General features: G+C 40.8%; 1 protein-coding gene and 1 long non-coding RNA gene across 3 annotated transcripts; one reads left to right on the forward strand and one right to left on the reverse strand.

The window, feature by feature from the left end:
- Nucleotides 1–9,335: 9,335 nt before the first annotated feature.
- LOC129337930 (uncharacterized) lies at nt 9,336–13,345 on the reverse strand. Its single transcript, XR_008597866.1, has 3 exons — nt 13,249–13,345; nt 10,474–10,585; nt 9,336–9,927 (listed from the first exon to the last, which is right to left on the reverse strand). It is a non-coding gene; the product is annotated as an uncharacterized LOC129337930 (long non-coding RNA).
- Nucleotides 13,346–13,582: 237 nt separating this feature from the next.
- On the forward strand, nt 13,583–18,367 carry POLR1F (RNA polymerase I subunit F). 2 transcript variants are annotated; one of them, XM_054991491.1, is made up of 4 exons: nt 13,583–14,121; nt 16,082–16,223; nt 17,142–17,350; nt 17,884–18,367. In XM_054991491.1, exons 1-4 carry the CDS (start codon nt 13,895–13,897, stop codon nt 18,200–18,202), a joined length of 897 nt encoding a protein of 298 aa, XP_054847466.1. In that variant the 5' UTR covers nt 13,583–13,894; the 3' UTR covers nt 18,203–18,367. The 2 variants fall into 2 exon arrangements, with proteins under 2 accessions (XP_054847466.1, XP_054847467.1); XM_054991492.1 differs by lacking the exon at nt 13,583–14,121 and adding an exon at nt 14,149–14,567.
- The last annotated feature ends 4,041 nt before the right edge of the window (nt 18,368–22,408 follow it).

Consider the following 22,408-nt stretch of genomic DNA (forward strand, 5'->3'; position numbering starts at 1 on the left):
CAGATTAATTGCATTAGGTGAATTAGCAACAACCTGGGCAGCAAGAGGCTGAAGTTCCAGGCCAGGCTTATACAAAGCAATTTGGAATCAGACCTGCAGGCACACATTCAGATCAAGAGCTCTCCTTGAGGCCTGGATTTTTTTCCTTGCAAAGTTATCTCTCAGCTGTCAGGTTGTAATAAAGATTTGTTATATAATTGGATTCTGAGTAATATAGCTTGGTAACATTTCTTCCTGAAAAAGCACTGCTTAGTCCTGAAAGTTTTTCATTTTTAGAGGTTGAGATAGAAATGTATCCATCCCCCAAACAGCCACATCATTATATGACACACATGCAGTGTGCCCTGACCTGGATAGCCCAGGCAAACCCGATCTCATCAGATTTTGGAAGCTAAGCATGGTCAGCCTTGGTTGGCAATTGGATGGGAGGTCTCCAAAGAAGACCACAGTCACTATGCAGAGGCGGGCAATAGCAAACCACCTCGGTTAGTCTCTTGCCTTGAAAACCCCAGCAGGGGTTGGCATTAGGTGTGCGCACCAAGAAAGTTTCCATTTCTATTTTGATTCGGCAGGTTCCAGAATCATCCTGTTTCGTTACTAGTCTGTTTCGGCTCAGCTCCTCCCGTCTCGAAACTGATCCGGCTGTTTTCGCACAACCAAAAACAGCATCAGTCATTAGTCCCCCTTCCTAGTTTAAATGATAGATCGACTGAATTTCTCCTCAAGCACAATAACACACAAACAACAACAACAGACCCATAGAAGGCAAGTGTTGGCAGGTAGAGTAAGGGGTGTTCAGAAGTAGGAGAGTGCTGCAACAAGTACAAAAACCAAGCCTGCTTCATGGTCACTTCTTTCTTTTTCTACAGCCCAATAACTTATTACCTTTGCATTCTGCCATTGCTTGTTGGTTTCATGTTTCCTTGTCCTTTGCTCCCACAATGAGGGGTAAATCTAAATCCTTCCTTTGGATGCTCTGCATTCTGCTGCAAAACAAAGGTGTTCATGCGGCCAATCTTCCTTTGCCCCAAGTGTAGGCAAGCAGACAGAATGATTGGCTGAATTTCCCCCTCCCCATCCAAACAGATGTTTTCCTTTTGCTGTGGGGGAAGGTACGATTGTTTTTGAAAGGGAAGAGTTACACGTTTGCCAATTGACTCAGAAAAAGACAGAGCCCTGAAAGACTATGATTAAGTCTTCTAGGGCTTTTATCAAATTTAATTGATTGAATAGACCACTCCCCAACCCCTGCGGCACTTTTCCTCAAAGTGATTTCAAGTGCCCTGATTGGGGGGTTGGGGGAGATCAGTGCCTGGGTATTGATGCAAAAAAAAACAAAACATAAACGAAGATGCACCCCAGCAGGTCTATGCAGATTTTTAATTAAAAAAAAATTAGTAGTGCAAAACAAATAAAAAAGCAAACAGGAGGGTAAAAAAGAAAACAGAGCTGGCTACAAAAATACCATTAGCAAATCTATGCAGAGGTATCTATAACAGATTTCCAAATGGGGTTTTCATGGCAAGACACTAACAGAGGTGGTCTACCAATGCCTGCCTCTGCAACCCTGGTCTTTGAGATATTTCACACTCAAAGGTTAATGCGCGATTTCCGAGGAGTCGCCATGATCGCAACAGATTTTGCTCAGCACCCGCACGTTTCACACTGTCCGAGGAGTTTTGAATTGGTGTCCTGCATTTTGTTTCACAAGCCCCGGTTTTGTTGCACGCTTTGTGGACTTTGGAATTCATGTCACCATTTTTTTAAAAAAAAGTTTGTGTGTGCATTCTAACTTTGTGACATCACCACTTGAAACCCCACCCTATGCACATCAATACTACATCTCTGTGCAGCCATTTTCGCACCCTGACTTTTCACGTTTGAAAATAGCGCTGAGGGGTGTTGAAAGATGATTGTCCCTGCCCAGCAAATTTTCCAGCCACCATTGGTCTCATGTGAACCCTGAATGGATGGGGTGTGGTGATCTTTTTAGAGAAAGACTCCCCATGTTTATTTGAATGCCATTTTAATGCTGGAACATTACTGTCCTTTAGAAATATAAAAAAAATACAGAAAAAGCTGACGGGGTGCTGAGGAGGGTGGGTTTTATTAGATCCACATAGACTAATCAGCTTAAGGAAAAGGAGAGGGTGGTGTAGAGAAGCAAACAGCTCAAATGTGATGATGGAAGCTTAAGAGCAAGCCATAGCAGCAGGATGCAGGGGCGGATGGGGACGCAAGGATAGGAGCCAGAAGAGAGGAGAGGCTGAGTGGAGGCCTTGCCAGAGGGAAAGTCTCCCACGCCCCTTGCTCATTCCCAGCCTTCCACTCTCCTTTGCTTCGGGCCACACATAATCCCTGGTTCACAAACTTGCCAGTACTGGCAATAGCAAGAGGCAGCTAAGCGAAGATTAAAGTCGGCTCAGCCCCAGATCACACACCAAGCATCTTGCGTTTTGCACAGCTGAAGCTCTCCCCCCGCCCCAAGGCTGCCTGCTAAGCCAAGCCTGAGTTCTTTGGGGGCGTTGCTTGGACAGAGGCTCTGGGACACAGAGGGTGAGCGCGTGCACTTTCACCCCTGCCCGCCTCCCTCCCGCTCTGCACTCTGCTTTCCCTGCTTGGGCCAGGCCAGGCGGGTGCCCAGCTCCCTGTTGCCAGCCAGCTAGGCGGGCCGGAACGCTTCCCCACACAGCCACCAAATGATGAAACGTTAAAAAAGGGGGCGGACAAAGCGATCAGGGAACTGAGAGAGGGTGTGGTCAGATCAGCACAGACCAATCAGCTCCTGAGGAAAAGGAGAAGGGGTGGGGAGAGAAGCAAAAGTCTTCACACTGGCATTAAGCAGGCTAGTTGCGAGTCAGTAGCGGGTTCAAAATAACTTCACAGTATGTCTGCGGGGGGGGGGGATTGGGGATACCACAGACTAAGAGCGGCACTGCGTCTCATGACTAGCTTGCAAGTGTGAAACCTCTGCAAACATGGGACATGAAACAGGTGTAGAAATGCTGTAAAGTCTCTTTGTTGGAGATCTCCCATCCAATTACCAAGGATGACCCTGTTTAGTTTCTGAGACCTGACAAGATCAAAGAGAGGTTTCCTCCCTCGCTTTCCTTTTCCAAAAGAAAACTTTCCTGCCTAACTATTATCAGGAAGATCTGCCAATAAGGTCTGAAGTTTTTGGTTCCAATCCAATCCCAAAGAGCATCTTATTGCTCCTATAAGAATTTTTTCAGTATAAATATGCACCCAAGAACCCCAATACTTTGCAGCAGTTTCCCCTTGAATTCTCCACTACTGCCTTTGTGTGCCAAATGCAGGAACTCTGAAGGCGCAAGTTGGTCTCTGTATTCACTCCGATCCTCTTTTCTGCTCTTTTTCATCCGACCTTCCAGGATTTCTGCTTCAAGGCAGGCTTATGTCTTCTGTCCTCCCTTTTATACTGTTAGGATTCTATTGGTTAGGATCCTTTATGCATTAGGGTTTACTGTTTAAGTTGCTTTATTGTGAGTATTTTGAAAGGCAGCTTTATTGCTTGTGTACCATATTCCCCCTTCCCTTTTCATATTTTTCATAGTAAAAAATCATTTTATTTCTTACTTCTGCCTGCTTACTTCTAGGAATCTTCCAATTTCTACATAAACTGCTGCCCAGATATGGGACCCGAGTAAACATGTGGCTGCGGTCCCTTTTAATTGCTCAGGTACATGTGTGCATTCTACATGCAAGAGGGACACTCCAGGCATCAAGAATATACATGAATAGGCTATTTGAGTAACAATATGACTATGATACATAACATTAAATTACAGACGATAAGGTCCACGGCTTTAGAAAAAAGCCATTGTTTTGCCTTCAATGAGCAGGCTGGGTCCAGCACAAACTGGAAAGCACAGTCCCATTCACATGAAGCTGCCTTGGGATTGCCCCTGGGACAGATAGGGGCACGCAACATCCTTTCTCTCTCCTTTGAGTCCCTGGGGTTCTTGCTCAAAGAGGGTCTTCACTTGGTTAATGTTATTGATGTCGCTCAAAAGAGAAGGCCCTGTGCTGCATCAGAGAGTGTGCACAGCAATTTGCATGGATTGTCTTCACATGTTTTTCTAGAAATTCCTTACTTGATAAGGGAAAGGGATAGAGCAGTTAAAGAAAAACGGCAGGACATTAAGCAGAAGGAAGTCTTTTAAAATGTATTTAGTTCTGCTTTTATCTACCTCCATCCCTTGATCTTGGAGCTGTAACTGGCACCTGTAATGGCAAACGTTTCCATTACATAGGTTTATTAATACATTTTAATTATGTATTGTTATATAGGTTTATTATAATGCAGTCCTGAGGAGGTTTCTTTGTTAAAAAGTATAGCACTGGAGGTCATATTTCTGGCTCATATACTTACTATACTTATTGGTAAAAGAAAGGAAGCCAGAGCACATTTAGGTAGCCGTGATCACTTGTTATGGGACTGTATGCATGTGTTTAATCAGGTGTGAGATTTTGTTTTTGGAACTAACGTTGCAGACATGGAGGGCTTAATGTTAGAAAGCCTGAGCCACTTGCAGTTTAAATAGCAATAAAATAGGCATGCTTTTACTAACATTTCTAACATTTATAAACAAAGGGATTTCTGGCCAAAGCTTTGCTAGTGAGAATGTTTTCACTATACCCTGAAGTCGGAATTAAAAAGTGCAGGGGCTCGGCTCAGTTCAAGGTGCTGGTTGTGACCTTTAAAGCACTTCACAACCTGGGACCTACATATCTGGAGGACCTTCTCTTTCCATATCTGGAGGACCTTCTTCCGTATCTGGAGGACCTTTTCCTTCCATATGTCTCTCTGCATCATCCACGAGTCTTCAGGCAGCCATCTGTTGGCAATCCCATCTGGGTGACCCATCTGGCGCTTACCAGAGCTCAGACTTTTTCCATTGTGGTCCCTGCTCTGGGGAATGGGCTCCCTGAAAAGGTATGGGGAACTCCCACCTTGGGGATCTTCAGGCGGCCTTGCAAGGCCTGTCTGTCTGGGCTTTGAAGGGGATTTGAATGGCAGACCTCTTTAAGTGGGGGAGGGATCTGGGGGTTATTTTATTTTTAACTGTAAATGTTTTTAATCTCATATTGTAAACTGCCTTGAACCACGAAGAAAGGAGGGGTTAAAATGTTTAAATAAGTAAATATTCCGCCTCGAACTGCATCTTTGAGCTTCTGTAGTGTTTAAAAGCATTTTAAACAAAATGATTAATTCACTAAACCTGTATGGTTCCATCTTATCAGCATGTGTGTGTGCATACATACACAGAATGTACTACCAGTATGATGATGATGTGCAACTGGCACAATTCCAATTTAAAGCTCTATATATCCTGGCCTGGGCCCCATTTACCTGGAGAAACACTTTCTGTCATACTGTCCTTACCACACAGTGATTATCACCATCCAAAGTGGTTGCAACAAGATCTAGTTTTCAGTGTTGGCACACAAGTCATAGAAATCTTCATAGGTTTACACTTCCTGGTTTTGATAAGGCAAGTTTAAGCTTTATTCTAGAGAGCTTTTACCTGAAGTTGGTGTGGGTTTTATATAGGATACATTTGTGTTCTCTTACATTATCTGAAGTGATGTTTTACTAGAATTTGACTTTTTTGAGGGTCCTTTCCACTTTACTGACAAATATTAGGATGATGGTCAAAACAGTAAATTTATTTAAAATCAAGAATCTAATGCTCAAACCTCCCTCTTTAAAGGCACTAGGTTTTGACATTTTATTTCTGAAATTAAAACAAACTTTACTTCTATATAACAATCTTGTAACTTGGCAGCTATACACTCATTTTGTAAATATATGAACTCTTGCTCCTTTACCATGGAAACATATCTACCATTTATTACCAAAAGAATACTATAGCCGAGAATATCAGTCATTCTATATCAATACATTGATGCTGTCAGATCCTCCTATTAGTGGAGGAGAAGTGGAAATAATTCTAAATGCATGATTAAAGTAAAATAATTGACATTATAATCCGGCACATTTTCCCAGAAATGTGTAGAAATGGTTTAGCCTGACATCAGAGATACTTACATAAATATATCTGCCTACAGTTATATAGGGCACATCTAGCGAAAGCTAAGTACTATCAATTAAGTAATCAATTACTATTGATTTAAGATAAAGAGATTTCAACACTTGCTTAATTCTCTCATTGAAATAATTAAAGTTTAAATGCATTAAGCTTGGCTTGTGTTCATATATGACTGAGACACAGACAGAAAGATTCTGAAATAAAGTTGCAGCTATACAAGCAAAACAAATGTGGAAAAATGCAATGTATATGTTATCATGCCTGAATTTCTTTTCTAAAAATAAATTATATTATATGTCCAAGTACAGCAGGTAGCCTGGTCTCTGTGATGAGGGAAGGGGGGGGCTTAGTGAGACTTCAGCTCAGTTTGTTTCAAACAGCCATTAAATCTTCTAACCAACTCTTAATCTTCTATTTATTGGCTAATAATGATCTCAGACACCCACACACCATTATTCCATTATTAATCCCAGCATACTTGTGGTAATTGTAGCCCTGAGGGAAATTCATTTTTTGTTTCACATGCAGAACATTCAAGCAGCTTAGCAACATATTTTGGTGGCATATTTTAGGAAACAGGATATTATTTTTTCACCCACCTACCCAGTCACACACACATACACAGCAGATAATACAAATAAGAAAACAGAACAGTGTATAAAAAACTAAGACATTCCAAGTCTTTCATCATTTTAAAAATAGCAAAATGTATCTCAGTATAACTGGTGGAATATGGGGTGAAGATAAGGCCTGTACTTTTTTCTTTTTCTAATCTCAAGGACTTCTGCTGTACTTCTCTCTATTGACCCAGTGTATGGAATGAGCTGTCGGCTTCTCACTTCTTAGCCATGTCACAGATTGCAGCCATTTACTCTGACCCACAGAACTCCATAGGAGCCCACAGGATACATAATACCACTGGACAGACCTACCCTGGGTTGTGAGCCTTGCTTGTGCTTGAATGTAACACAGAATGTGGGAAAACAGCGTGGAGTACTAGAAATGGGATGGATGGACAGACAAACGGTCATATAGATAGTTCATATGTTTAATTCTGGCAGGACATTAGGTTTTAATTTAAGTTTATTATTATTATTTTGAAACCTCAAATCAGGCAATAAACATACATGAAGAGATTTGGTGCCTGAAACAAAGAAAGGGCTTTATAACCACTGTGTTGTATTTACCCAAGCAGATTGTATCATTATTTTTCTCAGAGAAGGCTGAATGACTACACAAAAGAGCTCAAGGTACATATGATTGCATCTCTTCCCAAAAGTTATGGACTTGGCCTCTATTCCCTGAAGATGAGTCTATATTCCATGACAAGAGGAAGGGTGGTGGGTTGAATCTCACTGCTCACTGCTGCTAAATAAAATGGGGAGGTTTTCAAAGATTACCTCCTTACAGACTTTCAGTTTGCCCCCTCATGATGTTCCTGTGGGTCCCTGTCCCTCAGTGCTATATTTCAGGGAGATCCACACGGGCTGCAGCAGGAGTGGGGAGGCAAGAAAATTCCATTCCACTGGAAATGATCAGCAAAATCCAATCTAATGTGTATTAAGAGCTTCTTAGTGGGCCTTAAATGTCAGATGATTTACAGATTAACCTTCCCAAGCTCCCATCTTAAAGTAAGGAGCATATGGGTATCTGTGAAAACCAAGTGCAGTAGAGGTTTGAGAATAGGGAGAAACACAGAGACTGTTATGATTTGGCTGGAACACCCAGAGGTTTCAGGATGTCTGTCTCTGGGGAATCAGATGTGCTGTAGTGGACTGATGCCTTACAGGGTGTCTCTGGGCCTCCTTTGTTTGTGTTTGTAAATAAAGCAACTACAAAGATAACACAAGCATCCAGTCCTCTCTTACCCAAAGGAAACCAACTTAGGTAAGCAATGGGCCCTGGAGCTCCTAAGCAGAGGGGTGTGACAAGTAACAAATGCTAAGCAGGTCTGGCCTTGGTCAGTGGCAGCATTGGAGACCTCCTAATGCCGCAAATTCCACTTTGAGTCCACAAAAAAGGAGTGGGAAATGAATGCAATCATATAATCCAACCACTGCTGCATCCCACTGATTTCTCTGGGAAACTATAAGCATGCATTCAATTCCCCAAATGAAATCAATGGCACTTAAAAATGCTTAACTTGAACTTACCCTTATTTGGCCTTTATTAATTGTATTTGTAAGATACATAGTGACTGGGACCACATTTAAGACAGATTGTAGTCACAACAGTAGAGCCAATTTCCTCCCTTAGAAATAACCTGGCAAAAAAATGAGACCCAGACTGCAGGCCAGTTACTTCAGCATTTTTACAAATATGTGGGCGCACAGAGACTATATTTCTGCCACAGTTCTCAGATATTCCATGATTCTCATGTTTTGTTTTTCTAAAAAATACAACGTTGCCTTTCAACATCTTGGGATTTTACTTTTTGCACGTGGGTGGATGAATGGGATGGTAAACAGTGGAACCAACTACACTGAGAACTTAGAGGGCTGCCAAGTTAAATCTTTAGCTGAGTGGGAAGAAGATCTCAAAACAACACTGAGGTTAATGCAACACTGAAGCACTCACTCGTCAATTCTCAGCAGGACCTTTCAGACCTTCAGGAGTAAGAAGGCTCCAAGTTCTCTTCAAGTGAAAAAGAAATGGAGGATAACGGGAGTCTGGCTGAGTTCACAAAATATTGGCTCTGGCATTGCAAGTGTTTAATTCAGACCAGCCCAGAAACCACGCCTCACAGACACTTACGCAGCTGGGCTATTTAGGATCCACACCTATTAGCTGATCCCAAGTAGCTTATGATTGGTACAGGGGGAAAAAATAGAGAAAATTAGTTTAAAACATTTAAAAATGCTTGCAAAATAACATTTCTTACAATGAAAACTGAAGATCAGGGATGTCTGGTTAAACTGCAAAAGATGGGCATGGTTATCTTCAAGGTGTTGAAGATCCCATATGTGCATTTATGCTGGTTTGGCTGCATTTATTTGAAGGGAATGAAACAAACTGAAGTGTAAATAAAAACATGTAAGAAGTTACCTGTTTGCTTGCTTGATGTTCATCATTAAAATCCATCCATCGATGTTGCCTTTGGCTGGATGCTGAGCTTTGTAATTGGAAATGTGTAGCTGAATGGATTTTTCCTCTATATGTACACTTTATGTTAGGTTGTACCTATATAGGTCTTCAAAACCAAAAGAGCACGCAGGCTCAACGAAGTCACAACCACACACAATTATTACAGTGTAATTCCAATATTTACATCACATACAGTCCCAAACTTACAGAACCATAATGCCCAAATTACAGACCAATGGAATACAATTTCACCATCCAATATAATTCCAGTTCGAAATGGCTTCCGTTGGAACGAACTAGGTTCAATATATATTGCTAATGCGAGATATATTTACAAACGAAATGTCCATAAATAATCGATGGTAGCAGCAATGCCACAACGGGCCAAAGATGGCTATTAAATTCACTGAAACCAGTGTCCACGGCTAATCGATGGTAGCAGCAATGCCACAACGGGCCAATGATGGCTGAGCTTTGTAATCGGAAATGTGTAGCTGAATGGATTTTTCCTCTATATGTACACTTTATGTTAGGTTGTACCTATATAGGTCTTCACCTGAAGTTCTGATGCCCTTTTTAAACTATTTGAAGAAGAAATATTTTTCTGAAAATGAGATATGTTAAAATATCAGTTTAAGTATCGAGCCATACATTTCAGCAAAAAGATTTGTTGTAATAACTCCATGTCTCCAATCACCAGACTTCCACATCTTCCCTTCTTTTCTACTCGAAGAAGTGATGGGGGCACCTCTAGTCTCCTTCTTCACCACTATGAGAAAGCAAATGCAGACGGATAGGAAAACATTTCAAAAGTTTCATTTGGAACAAATTTCTCCTTGAAAGTTTATCCAAACTTCTTTGCTTCATAAACGAGATAGAAATCTCATGGGATTTTAACACTTCCTGTTTCATGTCATAAATGTTATGGAATAGTTTTGCTCAGTGTATCCCAGTAACTTTGTTTTTGGCTCAAAACAAAGCCATGAATAGCTGCCATTGCCAAGAGAAATAAAGAGCAAACTGAAATGTTCTAACATCAGGAAGAGAGAGTGACAAGGCATCCACATACCTTTGAGTTCAACTGAGTCCTTGGAACTGGACATTTGAATGTGTGACCATCCTGGGCTTGTTCTTTCTGAAATTGCCTTATAATTGCCTCTTTTCATGTAGTGCAACTTGGATTGTGCATACACAGCTGCGGATGGAACCTAAACGCAGCCCCAGATGTATTCAGGATAGACATTGCAAGGCAGCAGGTGGTTAAATTGGTTTCACTTCAGAACTAACCTGTGGTACAGTAATTGTTCAGACAAACCTTAAGTTGAGAGGTCTCTTGTCTTCGTGGTCTGTTATGCATCCTAGATGTTCCAGGATGCAGATTTAAGTCCTTGTAGAATTTTCTCTTCTACAGCGTGCCATGATGAGACCTTCAATCAATGGAAGTCATCATAGTAGAAATCACTTATTGGTATCCTTTTTACAGCCTCATACTGTCTAGATGGTCACTATTTCAACCAGAAATCCAATCAGATAAACATTCATAAAATCCTGTTGCATTTTTGCAGACGTAAGACATGAAATAAACAGATTTACCCAATCTGTGCTATAGTTGTATCACTGTCATTTGTGAAACTTGACCAAGTCTGTGTGCCTTAGGGTTGTGTCCTACAACTTTTTACCATTTCTATTATCCTTGAATAATTTCTTTTCATGATTGGATCCCATTCATTCTTGTACTTTGACTTTCATTTTGCTAGTTTAAGAATTGTGTTACAACTGTAAATATTTTATAGATTTTGAATTGAAATTAAATGGGTATACTCAGAAACCTACTCAGATCTATTCAATGGGGCTTACTTTCAGGAAAGTTCTCTTAGGATTGCACTACTAAACAGTACCTCAAATGCCATCCCAAATGTACTGACTTCGAAGATCAAATGAAATCAAATGGACCTTGTATTTATTGACTCCATTTACACCTCACCCTTCTCCCTAATGGGGACCCATAGCAGCTCATATTATTCTCCTCTCCTCCATTTTATCTTCAGAGGTAGGTTAGTCTGAGAATGTGTGACTGCCCCGAAGTCACAAGCTTGTACAGTGGAATGGGGATTCGCAGTTCAGAACACAGATGTTAGAATCAGGCTGTACACTTGATCAATATGAACTCACTACTAGCATTTAAGGAAAGGCAAGTCCTAAATCATGCCTAATATTGAGTAAAGAAACATACAAATTATATCATGGCTTCTTGTAATCTTTTTGAAATATGTTATTGTTTTTACATTTCAAAAAGTGGCTTCAATGAAAATAGGTTCAGCACCACCCATTTCCTGGTATTCAAAAGACTGCTAGACAAAAAAAAAAAAAGACAGTTGAAGACTCTCCCTGAAATGTCCCATCACTGACATCCTAAATATTACCAGCAAGAATAGAAATTAGAAGACACATAGTTGCTGAATGTAAATACTTCATGAATCTGAGGAAGTGGACTCTGGAGGCTTATGCCACAATACATTCATTCTTAAGGGTACCACAAGATTCTCTGATTTTTTATTATTTTTTTGTGCAGGATCAGACTTACATGGCTACCCTCTGGAAGGGGTCATCCTAATTTTTTTATTCCATATTTGTTTATTTAAAATATTTGTATGCCACCTCTCCACCTGAAATACAGTCACAAAGGGGCAAACAACAGGTAATTAAAGCATTAAAATTAATTTAAAATACATAAATATGGTTAAAAACATAACATATAAACAAATACAACTAGGGAGGTGAGCCAATAAGAGTTTACTGGTGGTACACCAAACAAAACAAAAAGGTCTTCACCCCCTGGTGGAAGACAATGAGGGAGGGAGACAGGCGACTTAAGGACTTAAGAATACCTTAAGGTATGCTGGCCCAAGATGTATAGAACTTTACAGCCTTGAATTGGGTCCAGAAGCAATGACTGAGTTCATAATCAGGTGCAGCTCATCAGACATTTTAAGGAATCTGATCTTGAAAAATTTTATATAACAAGAAATGCTTCCATTGGTTTTAGTAGAGTAGGGACTTTATTTTCATAGAAACAAGGGTGTCTATATATATTTTTTCAACTCAATTATGCCATCTGGTGATTCTTTCCTGAACTGCATTTAAGTATTTTTGTACAGATTTTTGTTTTATGTATACATGCAAATTAATACTTGACCAGTTCTGAAGCCTTTGAAAAACGTGTATTTTTTCCAAAGGTTAAAAATTAAAATGTACATATTTTTCTATTACAACAATCAGCTAGAAATTCAGCTAGACCTGCCCACAAACAAGGTTGGGGTTTCTGTACAGTTGAAAAGCTTCCTGGCCCAGAAGAAAAATATTACGGTTAAAATTGGACAATTGGTCTCTAGGAGCCACAGAATACCTGTGAGCAGCTGAATGTCAGTAAAAGGGAAATAGAAGGAAAAAGGAGTACATGGTAAAGAGAAATTGGCTTGCTCAAATGCCTAAATCCGTGCACTGCTTTGTCATTTTGGTTGGTCTTAATATAAGGTACTGAATAGCTTTTGCTTTTGGATTTTTTCTTCAGATAACGTCTAACATAGAGATTGTTAACGGAAGTGCCACAGGCCTTTCTAGGAGGAAGTGACAAGTTGAGGAGGGGAGAATTCATAAATTTTGGCATTCAGGATTATAGGCAATCACTTCTTCCACTTGCAATGGCTTCTGGATCAGATGAGCAGCTACGGTTGCCACCCTCCAGGTGGAGCCTGGAATTCTCCCAGAATTACAGCTGATCTCCCGAGTACGGGAATCACTTCTACAGAAAATGGCTGCTTTGGATGGTGAACTTTACGGTATTATGCGCAGCTGAACTCCCTCACCAGCTTCCACTCCCAAACCTCAAGGAATTTCACAAGCCAGAGTTAGCAACCCTACCAGTAGCCTTCCTAGTCCAGCAACTTTTATCATTTTTTTTTTAAGCCCCCTCCCCTTTTAACAATTGTGTTCTCTCGTGAGCGTTGCGCCTATAACTCAAACACGGGGAAGAACACACTTTTTCGATACTTGTCGAACAGCAACGGTTCAAGCCAAAGGCTCAACACACCAATAATAAACACTGTGAGAAAACCGGATCGTGCACGACACACAGCAAAGGATCCCGGGGACAGGCATAGCACCACCCACCCGCCCAAAGCGGGGCACGAGCGCTGCCGTCACGAAGACATCGGGGAGGCTGAATCCAATAGGCGCAAGAAAGGCAACTCTTGCAAGGATTGGCTAATCATGCAGAGTTGGGAGGAGTTTCAGTTCTCGGTCAGTCGCGTCTGCAGACTCTGAGAGCGCCTGCGCGGCAGACAATGCCTTTCTCGCTCCTCCCACTCATATTTATTTCGAAAGCTCTGTCGACGCAAGGACCCGGATGAAGCAGTTCTCGTTTCCTCACTAGGCGGATCTTCTAATAGTTTTCAACTTGGTCTAGAGAGATCGCTGTATTAGACTGTGGATAAATAAAAGCACTAACAAGGCTTTAGAACTATCAAGTTTAGCAAGAGGTTGAGCTTCCACTGACTAAAACCTGCTTTGTCTCTGTATCACAGGCCACACACAAGATGGCGGCCGAGCGGTTCCTTCTCCCGCCGCCGCGTCCCCGAGATCTCTCGTCAACGTCATCTTTGAGCGACAAGGAGTGAGCGAGCGTGCGCCTCGTGCTTGCGACGTGAAGCCCCCGGGGGAGCGGCTCTCGCTGCGCCATGGCCGAGGGGGAGAGCGGCCTAGTTGGGGCGGCGGAGCCGACGCCTCCCCCCTGCGTGGAGCTGCCGTCCTTCGAGGCCGCGCGGGAGCTGGCGCAGAGCCGCTACTCCTGCTTGGTGGTCACGCCGCACAGGAGGCACGTCGTGCTGCCGCCTCGGTTCCTCCACCGGAAGCGGACGGGGATCCGCGCGCGGCTGGACGCTGAGCTGCGGCGCTACTCCGAGAGGTACCCGAGTGAGCGCCCTGCACGCGCCTCGAAAAGCTGGCCGCGTGTGTGGAGACTGTAGAGACCAGCCAGGTTTTCAAGATTATGAGCTTTCCAGAGTCAGAGCTCCCTTCTTCGGGCAGGAGTGGCAGAGGTGGACAGCTATGGCGATATCTGGGTATTTGAAGGAGGGAGCTTTGACCCTCGAAAGCTCAGGCCCTGAAAATCTGGTTGGTCTCTAAGGTGTCACTGGACTCTAATCCTGTTCTGCAGACCAGCGTGGCTACCTACCTGAAATTTTATGTAAACATAATATGCTTCTTTATGATTCAAGTGCATGTCTGCCAAAGTAGGGAAAACTTCTGTCTTCTTGTCTCCTTCCCTTTTGGATTCCCTCTACCTGAAGAGAAGCAGTTTCGGCTTGAATTGCTTGACCTTCTCTTTTCTCCTCAGAAGCCCCTTGCAGGGTATGTTCCTATGCATCCTTTCTTAAGATGTGGGTCCCACTGAACAGAATGGGCTTTACTTGCCAATAGGCGCTCATAGGATCATAGTTTGCTTGGACCAAACTCTGTTTCTTCTCTTATTTTAACTTCTTTGGGTTCCTGCCAGGAGTCTTGCAGTCTGCCTGGGAGGAACTGAAACCCCATTGGAAGATCGAATAAGTGGCGCAGGCAGAGTGATAATAGGGTACATTTGTCTCCTTGACCAGAAAAGTTAGGAGATAGCCGATCTTCTGCAACTGTTCAAGCTGTGAAACATTTTAGTGTTTAAATGGCAAAACAGTCTAGCTCACATATATATTCTTATATATTATAAGCTCTGCTGCTAATTTTTTGTTAAGAAAAATTAATGTGAACATGCTGTGATGTCATACCTTGTGCATAGACTGCTAACAGTAGGGCCAGCATTGTCAAGCACACATTCTGCAGCAAGCAGAACATTTAAACATTCCTAGTGATGTAGAAATGGTAAACAAATCCTTATTCAGTTCTCAGTGCATTGCATCCTTACCTTGGATAGGCATTAGCATAGCTTGGCAGGTGGATTGGTTTGCACATCTTGGCATCAGGCTGCAATTTTACAGCACTGTTTTGCTATGTGCATTTGTTTCAAGCTCCTCCTGTGTTATCTACCATGGCTTACCATGGGCATACTTTGCTTTCAGGCTGCCTGATTTACATGGCAGCTGCATTGCACTTGCACAGAGCTCTTTGTATTTTTTTTTAAAAAAACTTCCACCCATCACACCATTGTTTGTGTTGGGAAGGTAATATGTACAGAAATCTCTATCTCCCTTCATTCCTGGCGCCATTGTGCTTATGTCCGTAGGGCTTGGCCAGTTTAGCAGAAGATGTAGTGATACTGCACATGCACACATTATCTTAGAAGCTGTCCCTTCTTGTAGGCCGCATTAATGTGAATAATTGTGCCTTTTGCACAAGGCTATGGTCTGCATGCTAGGCCATATTTTTAAAAGTGTTGACTTTTTCTCTATATCACACTCACAGAGCCAACTAGAACATGTGTTGTACCCTTCTGAGACAACTGAAGGAGTGACTGCTTAGGGTGGTGTTGGAGTGAAGAATTGTCACACTTTCACTTTCCATATGAGTTTTAATAATCGTTTTTTGTTTTCCCTTATGGGTTTTTGTTGGCATAAGAAAGGTTCTTCAAGCACTGAGGAAACCACATTTTATATCCTACTTATCTCATGGCTATTGTATGATTTTCGGTATTCCTTAAGAGTAAAAAAAATGTTTGTAGCAGATGTGAGACATCTTTCTTTCTCTATGGTCACAGAAGGGCCAGAATGTCATACCTATGAAGCTGTTTCTCTGCTTAGTATTGAATCCACCCCCACACTTTTTCTCTATGCAATAACTCCTCTAAATAAATAAGATCAAATTGCCATTAAAATCTTTAAGTACATGTGGTCTTGTTCTCAATGTTGATCATCAGCAAATGGTTTCTCTTGCAGTTTTCAAGGAGTTCCTGTGGCATACGGTGACATTAGAATAACAAATGAACTGGGTGATATAATTGATGACCTGGGAGCCATCCATTTTGATATTGAAGCAAATTATATTGTTTTTATACCAAAACCAGGGAAAAAACTTGTGGTAAGTAAAATATTATTTTGCTTCCCTAATGCTTCTAATATTTGAAGCTCAGTTTTTTCTGAAAAGTGTATGATAACCTGTGGCACAAGAAAGTGCTTGAATTGATATGTGGTATAATATTGTATGTGTAAAGTGCTGTCAAATCACAACCATGATTGCTGGGGTTGCCAGCAATCACAACTGTGATTGCTGGGGATCCCAGCAATGAGATTTGAAGGCAAGTGAGAAGAAGAGGTGGATTGCTATTGCCTTCCTCTGCAGACTCCGTGGGTGGTCTCCCATCCATGTACCAGCTGTGCTTAGCTTCTGAGATCTGATGAGATTAGGCTATACCATGCCACCTTCCTTCCCATGGCTTCGTTGCTGTAGACTTTAGCTTCTTATATGCAATTAAGTATTAACCTCAAACAGTTGTCTATAATGGTATGCCTAACTCTGCATAATATTGTAGCTGTATCTTCACTGTTAACAGTAATTTTAAGAATGGCAAATGGTAAAATGTCCTGGGTCAGATGAAAACGAAAATTAGCTTAAGACCTGATTTCTGGTAATGTGGTCTGTATATTTTCTGAGCATTACAGTTATGTACTTCTAATGGTTGTGCAAAGAGAAGGGATTTATTTTGAAATGAATGCAGGCCTGGTTTTGGTGGGCCCAGAATTCATGGTGAACTTTAGACTTGAACACATAGAAGATTACCTTTTAATCTTTAATGCGAGTGGGACAGCCTGAAATTTTAGTTGGTATCTGCAGGGCTGCACTCTGCTAAATTTTATTTTGTCATTTTTATATTCCGTACTGAATATTTAAAACTTACAAAAGTAGGGCAACAAAGTTGAACTGTACTTGCGTTGAAAAACAGCACAAGTTTACACAATGTAGATTCTGTGACATAATTTTCTCTCTCTCTCTCTCCAGGGTGTAATAAATAAAGTGGCACCTAGCCACATGGGCTGTTTAGTGCATGGGTGTTTCAATGCTTCCATCCCCAAACCTGATCACATACCAGTTGATGACTGGAAAAACCTTGGCTTCCAAATAGGTGATAGGCTGGTTTTTAAAGTGTTGTATTTTGATTCTGATGCTGCTGGAGTGTTCTGCATCCGAGGAAGATTGTGTAAAAGCAGGTATAGTAATCACATATGTCTTTTACAAATCAATTCCAGAGAATCAGTATATTTGATTCTCAGGAAAAATGAATGGTCTTTATTGTGTAGATTGCAGCAGGCGCCTCTCTTCTTGTATTGGCCATGTGGAGAACTGTGTTTCATCCCCCCCCCCCCCCCCGATTTTGGAATTGGGGAATTGACCAATCATACAATATTGGAATAAACCCTGCATACCAAGGGGATTGCAAGCTTATTTTCATATTTGAAGAATAACTCGGTGCAGAGAGAAAGCTGTTTGTAGACCACTTTTACAATATTTAATTTTCAGTTAACAGTGAGGCCTGATTACCTATACCATCTGTGTTTGTAATCTTGGCTAGCTTTACAGCAGACAGAGTTGCAAAATTGATAGAACTTACACAAGAGCAAAGCAAATGAATAGAGTTAATAATATTTCTTGTTGAATTAATGTGGTGTGACTTGTCAGTTCCAGAATGTTTTGGGCAGCTCATTCTCTATGTTCTTTCCTACTTTTTGTTTGTGCAATGTAGCACGGGGGAAAAAATACCAAAGGAAAAACATGAAATCTACTCTGATGTGCAGGATGATACACAAGAGATAGAAACTGGTACAGCAACTGCAGGGGTTGTAACAGGAGAGATACAGAACACTGAAGATGGAATATGTGATGAAAACCCCAAGAGAGAATATGAACAAGATAGAGCAGACCTGGGAATGCATGCTAGTGACTCTAGTGGCTACCACAGTGATCGCAACAAATCTAAGAAAAAGAAAAGAAAACTTTACGATGAAGACAATGAACTTCCTGGATTGTTACAGCCCAAAGCTAAGAAGAAAAAAAAGGACTGAACTAGTCCAAAAAATGTCCAAAGAATGTCCAAAGTGCCTTGACTGAACTCTTGAATCGGATATATTGGATAATTGTTGAACTTGATGTATTATCAGTTTGATTGGAAGGGTCCCACTGTACCATAAGCACATGGAAATTGTATATTAAATACAGTTAATACTAAATGCAAAACAAAATATTTTTGTCCTCTTTTCGTGCAATAGAAGAACCAAGCCACCGAACACCATTACTTCAAAAGGTTTAAGGAAACTTGATCTAAAAAAAAAAGTGTCCACAAGACAAACCTTCTAGTTCTAGTCATTGGTTAGATTAGTTTGTAAAAGTCAACTTTCTTCTGTCAAGATAACTCCAATTTTATATGATTGCAAAAGTCCTAGTATAATCCCAGAATGATTAAATAAATCATCCAAAATCTGAGCTAAAACACGTGCATAGATTTTTATAAAATTCAGCAATTAAAACTATCTGGTCCCAATACCCTGTTTTTAAAAGTTTTTTTAAAAAAATTGCACAATGATTTCCTCTGGTGTCAGTCAGTACATACGAGAACTGGGAGAGGTTCAAATTATCTATTAGTTAAAGATAGAATTTCTAAATTGTAGTGTGGTGAACAACTTAGAATTCAGAGCATATTATTTCCATATTAGATTTAACAAGCTCTGTAGCAGCCATTATTACTGGAGAAAGGACTCTTATGTTTTAAAAAAGTTTCCAAGCTAGTAATTTGCTTTATATGCTGTTTTGCTTAAGGCAAGGAGTATTCCACCTTATGTGTGTCTACATCCTTTTGGAGGTGGGGGCTGTTGATAAGTGAATAAAATTATGCTTGGTCAATCTTGTAGTTGTGTTGTAATGTGTTAAGCTCACTTAGTTTATCTGAGTTTTAAAACCAGCTATACTGATAAATGTCTTTAAGTCTGATGTAAACACATGCTGCTGAATCAAAGTGTCCTCTACAAAGTCTGTACTAAGAGTTCCCCCACAATGTTCTTCATTATGTTTTGCTTTCTGGTTCGTTTTTTTTTACTGCAAATCCAGTTTCTTTTGCCTGCAAGAATCAAGCTGTTACATGCATTCATTCTTCCTTTACAGTAAGTATCTCCCTACCATGTAACTCTGTCCAGGAACTTGCTTTTTATGGAATTCTCCATTCCCAATTAAGCCACCTTGGCATACTAGCCATGTGCTGTAGCAAATAGGCAATTGTGGACAGGGATACAGGATTCAAGCTGTGGAATACTGTGTACAGATCTGGTCATCTTGCCTAAAAAAAATGATGTTAGAGGTGGAATAAGTACACAAAGGAGCAACCAAAATGATCAGGATATTTGGAGGCAATAGACTTCTGACGGCCATTTGGAACAGGGATGCAGCAGCAGCATTTGCAACGGAGGGAGGCTTGGGCGTCCTGAGGATACCTGATTGGCCGTCATTCAAAATTGGTTGCTGAGATACATCAATAATTGGTTTGCTCCATAAGGGATCTTAGGTTTTTTGTATGAGGCAAATGTATCTGATCATGAGAGCTCCACAGATCACAAATGCCCAGGGGCTGAATTCCGACACTCATGAACACATGAAACTGCCTTCTGCTGAATCAGACCATCGGCCCATCAAGGTCAGTGTTGTCTACTCAGACTGGCAGTGACTCTCCAGGATTTCAAGTGGAGAAACCCTGCTGCCTGCTCCTCTTAATGGGATGCTGGGGATAGAACCTGGAACCTGCATGTGAAGCTCTTCCACCAAGCCACAGTCCTTACCGTTCCATTAGTAAAGGCTGTCGCATACTAAAAATGTTTCTAATGTTTAAACTGAAAATATCTACGACTATCTCGGTCAAGCTTTTCTACCCCGACCTCCTCCACGCCTGTTTGTAGGACATAATTTGATGAACATATTTTTGTGGACTACTACTACTACAACTGAAAAGAGCTGACGTAGTGAAACTTCCAACATCTATTCTGGATCAAAAGCCATGAACAAGAAGAGCATATATAACGGTTCATTTCTTTGTGCGTCTGCTCATTAATTCTTGATGTCATTACCTCTTACATCAGACCTCTCCCTCTGATGTCTTGTTTTTCCTCATCTTCAGGTATCAGTTACTTCTCCATGACTTCCAAGCTTTGGATCCTAGTCAAATGTGTTATCTGCAAATTCTTTTTTAAAAAATTTTGTTTCAACCTGTTACCAAAGGAAAAAAGGACACTTACTTGGGTGTTACAGTAAAGAGTCCAGTAGCACCTTTAAGACTAACCAACTTGATTGTTGCATAAGCTTTCAAGAACCACAGTTCTCTTCATCAGATGAAGAGAACTGTGGTTCTCGAAAGCTTATGCTACAATAAAGTTGATTAGTCTTAAAGGTGCAACTGGACTTCGCTATTTTGATACTACAGACTAACATGGCTAATTCCTCCGGATTATTGGGTGTTAGTGTATGTTCATATTAGCAACTTCTAGAAATTTTATTCTCCCAGAACTCCTAAGAAATTACAGCAATGAAACAAGCAAAATTAATTCATTTGTTTAGCTGTTTTTTCCTGTACCACTTGGTATCTTCATTTATGATAAAATGTTTTAACAGAAAAAAATTTGAATGGTAAGGTCAATCATAAGGTTCCACAAGTTTACTTTCTGCCAGTGAAAAGGGCATTTTTACTGATTCCCACTGCTATTGCAGCCCTCCTCCCATACTAACCACACTGTTCTGAGGATCCCTTGTCCTTCCAAGAGCAATATTGGGGGGGGGGGGAGGATCCAGTGGGCTGCAGCCAGAGAGGGAGGATCAGTGGAAATTGCCCTCTCTTTGGTTGGTGGAAGTAGAAAAGAGCAAGAGTCAAGTAGCACCTAAAAGTAACAACATTTGTGGTAGAGTATGATCTTTTGTGAGTCACAACTCACTTCTTCAGGGGAAATGAGCAGTGACTCATGAAAGCTCAGACCCTACCACAAATTTTGTTAGTCTTACAGGTGCTACTGGACTATTTCCTACTGTGACAAACACAGCGACCCATTGTGATCTTTCATTGGTGGAAGTGTTTAATGACAATGGAAAACAACTCTTGGATTCCACACATTGACTCTGAATCTGATCCCACACACTAGACCAAATTAAAGTTGTAGTCCAAAGTAGGGCCTCTTAAAGAGCAAAGAGAACTAGGCATTTCTCGGGATTTTTCTTCTGGATAGCTGAAGAGAAATACACAACCCTTCTGTCTTCATGCATGCTGTTAAATAATATTTAAAATTAATTTTAAAAATTTGAAGCTTTATGAGTTTCATTATTTAGTAAGTAAATTCTGGGGTATCTTCCCTTTGGCCTCAAATCTGTCAGTTATTTAACTCCACCCAAGCCAGTCTCAGCCTTTGTGAGAGAGCAAAATATTAAATTGTTAAAAGTAAGTGGTCATATGGAAATGTTCTTGTCTGATTGTTCAACAACGTTGAAGCACAAAGTACAGGCCTAAAATGTATAGGCCAAGTGGATGGTTAGTTGCTATTTACAGATGCAAGACTAGTCTTGAAGAGTCACACAACTAGGTCTATGTACTCAAGCTTCATAGTTGGATTTCTCCTCAGCCATGCTTCATGGCAAACCTTTTGAAACAGGATTGTTTCAAAGACAGATTGCAATAATACTGGGTAGTTTGCTGTTCAATGGGAAAATTCTAAGAAATCTCTGGGTATATGCCATCCTTTAAACCTAACTAAATTACCAGTTTGAATTCCAGCCGTTACCCCTTCTATGAACACAGAAAGAGTGAATTTCCCTGTTGAAATTAGCCCTGTAGACTTCTGCTTTTTGTCTTTACTTTGTTACACAAAGATTATTAGAAACTCTAGGGGGTTGTCTAGTGATTATATTAATTACAATCTAATTATATTACATGGGGCATAAATAGCTAATTTAAGGGGAGAAGTGATTTCTAAAATCCTAACTATTGTTGGGTACTGTGGCAACAGTCTTGTCACTTATGCTATGGCCTTCATTCCTAGCTAATTTTATCCAATGATGAGTTTCCTTTCCGGAAAATAGAGGCACAAGGTATACAACAAACTTCATGGGAAACTTCTATCACATTTTTACATTACATACTATTACATTTAGTTTCAGATGGTTTAGGTGGTTCTTCCTGTTTTTCCTCACAACAATCCTGTGAGGCGGGCTAGGTATGTGAGAGAGTAGTCAGTACAAGTTGAGAG

This window comes from Eublepharis macularius, chromosome 11 (genome assembly GCF_028583425.1).
Source record: "Eublepharis macularius isolate TG4126 chromosome 11, MPM_Emac_v1.0, whole genome shotgun sequence".
NCBI lineage: Eukaryota > Metazoa > Chordata > Lepidosauria > Squamata > Eublepharidae > Eublepharis > Eublepharis macularius.

Excerpts from the sequence above, each read along its gene's own strand:
- POLR1F (XM_054991491.1), top strand. The coding sequence starts at position 13,895 with ATGGCCGAGGGGGAGAGCGGCCTAGTTGGGGCGGCGGAGCCGACGCCT. Across the intron at positions 14,122-16,081 it reads CTGCGGCGCTACTCCGAGAG|TTTTCAAGGAGTTCCTGTGG; the intron begins GTACCCGAGTGA and ends TTTCTCTTGCAG. Across the intron at positions 17,351-17,883 it reads GGAAGATTGTGTAAAAGCAG|CACGGGGGAAAAAATACCAA; the intron begins GTATAGTAATCA and ends TGTGCAATGTAG.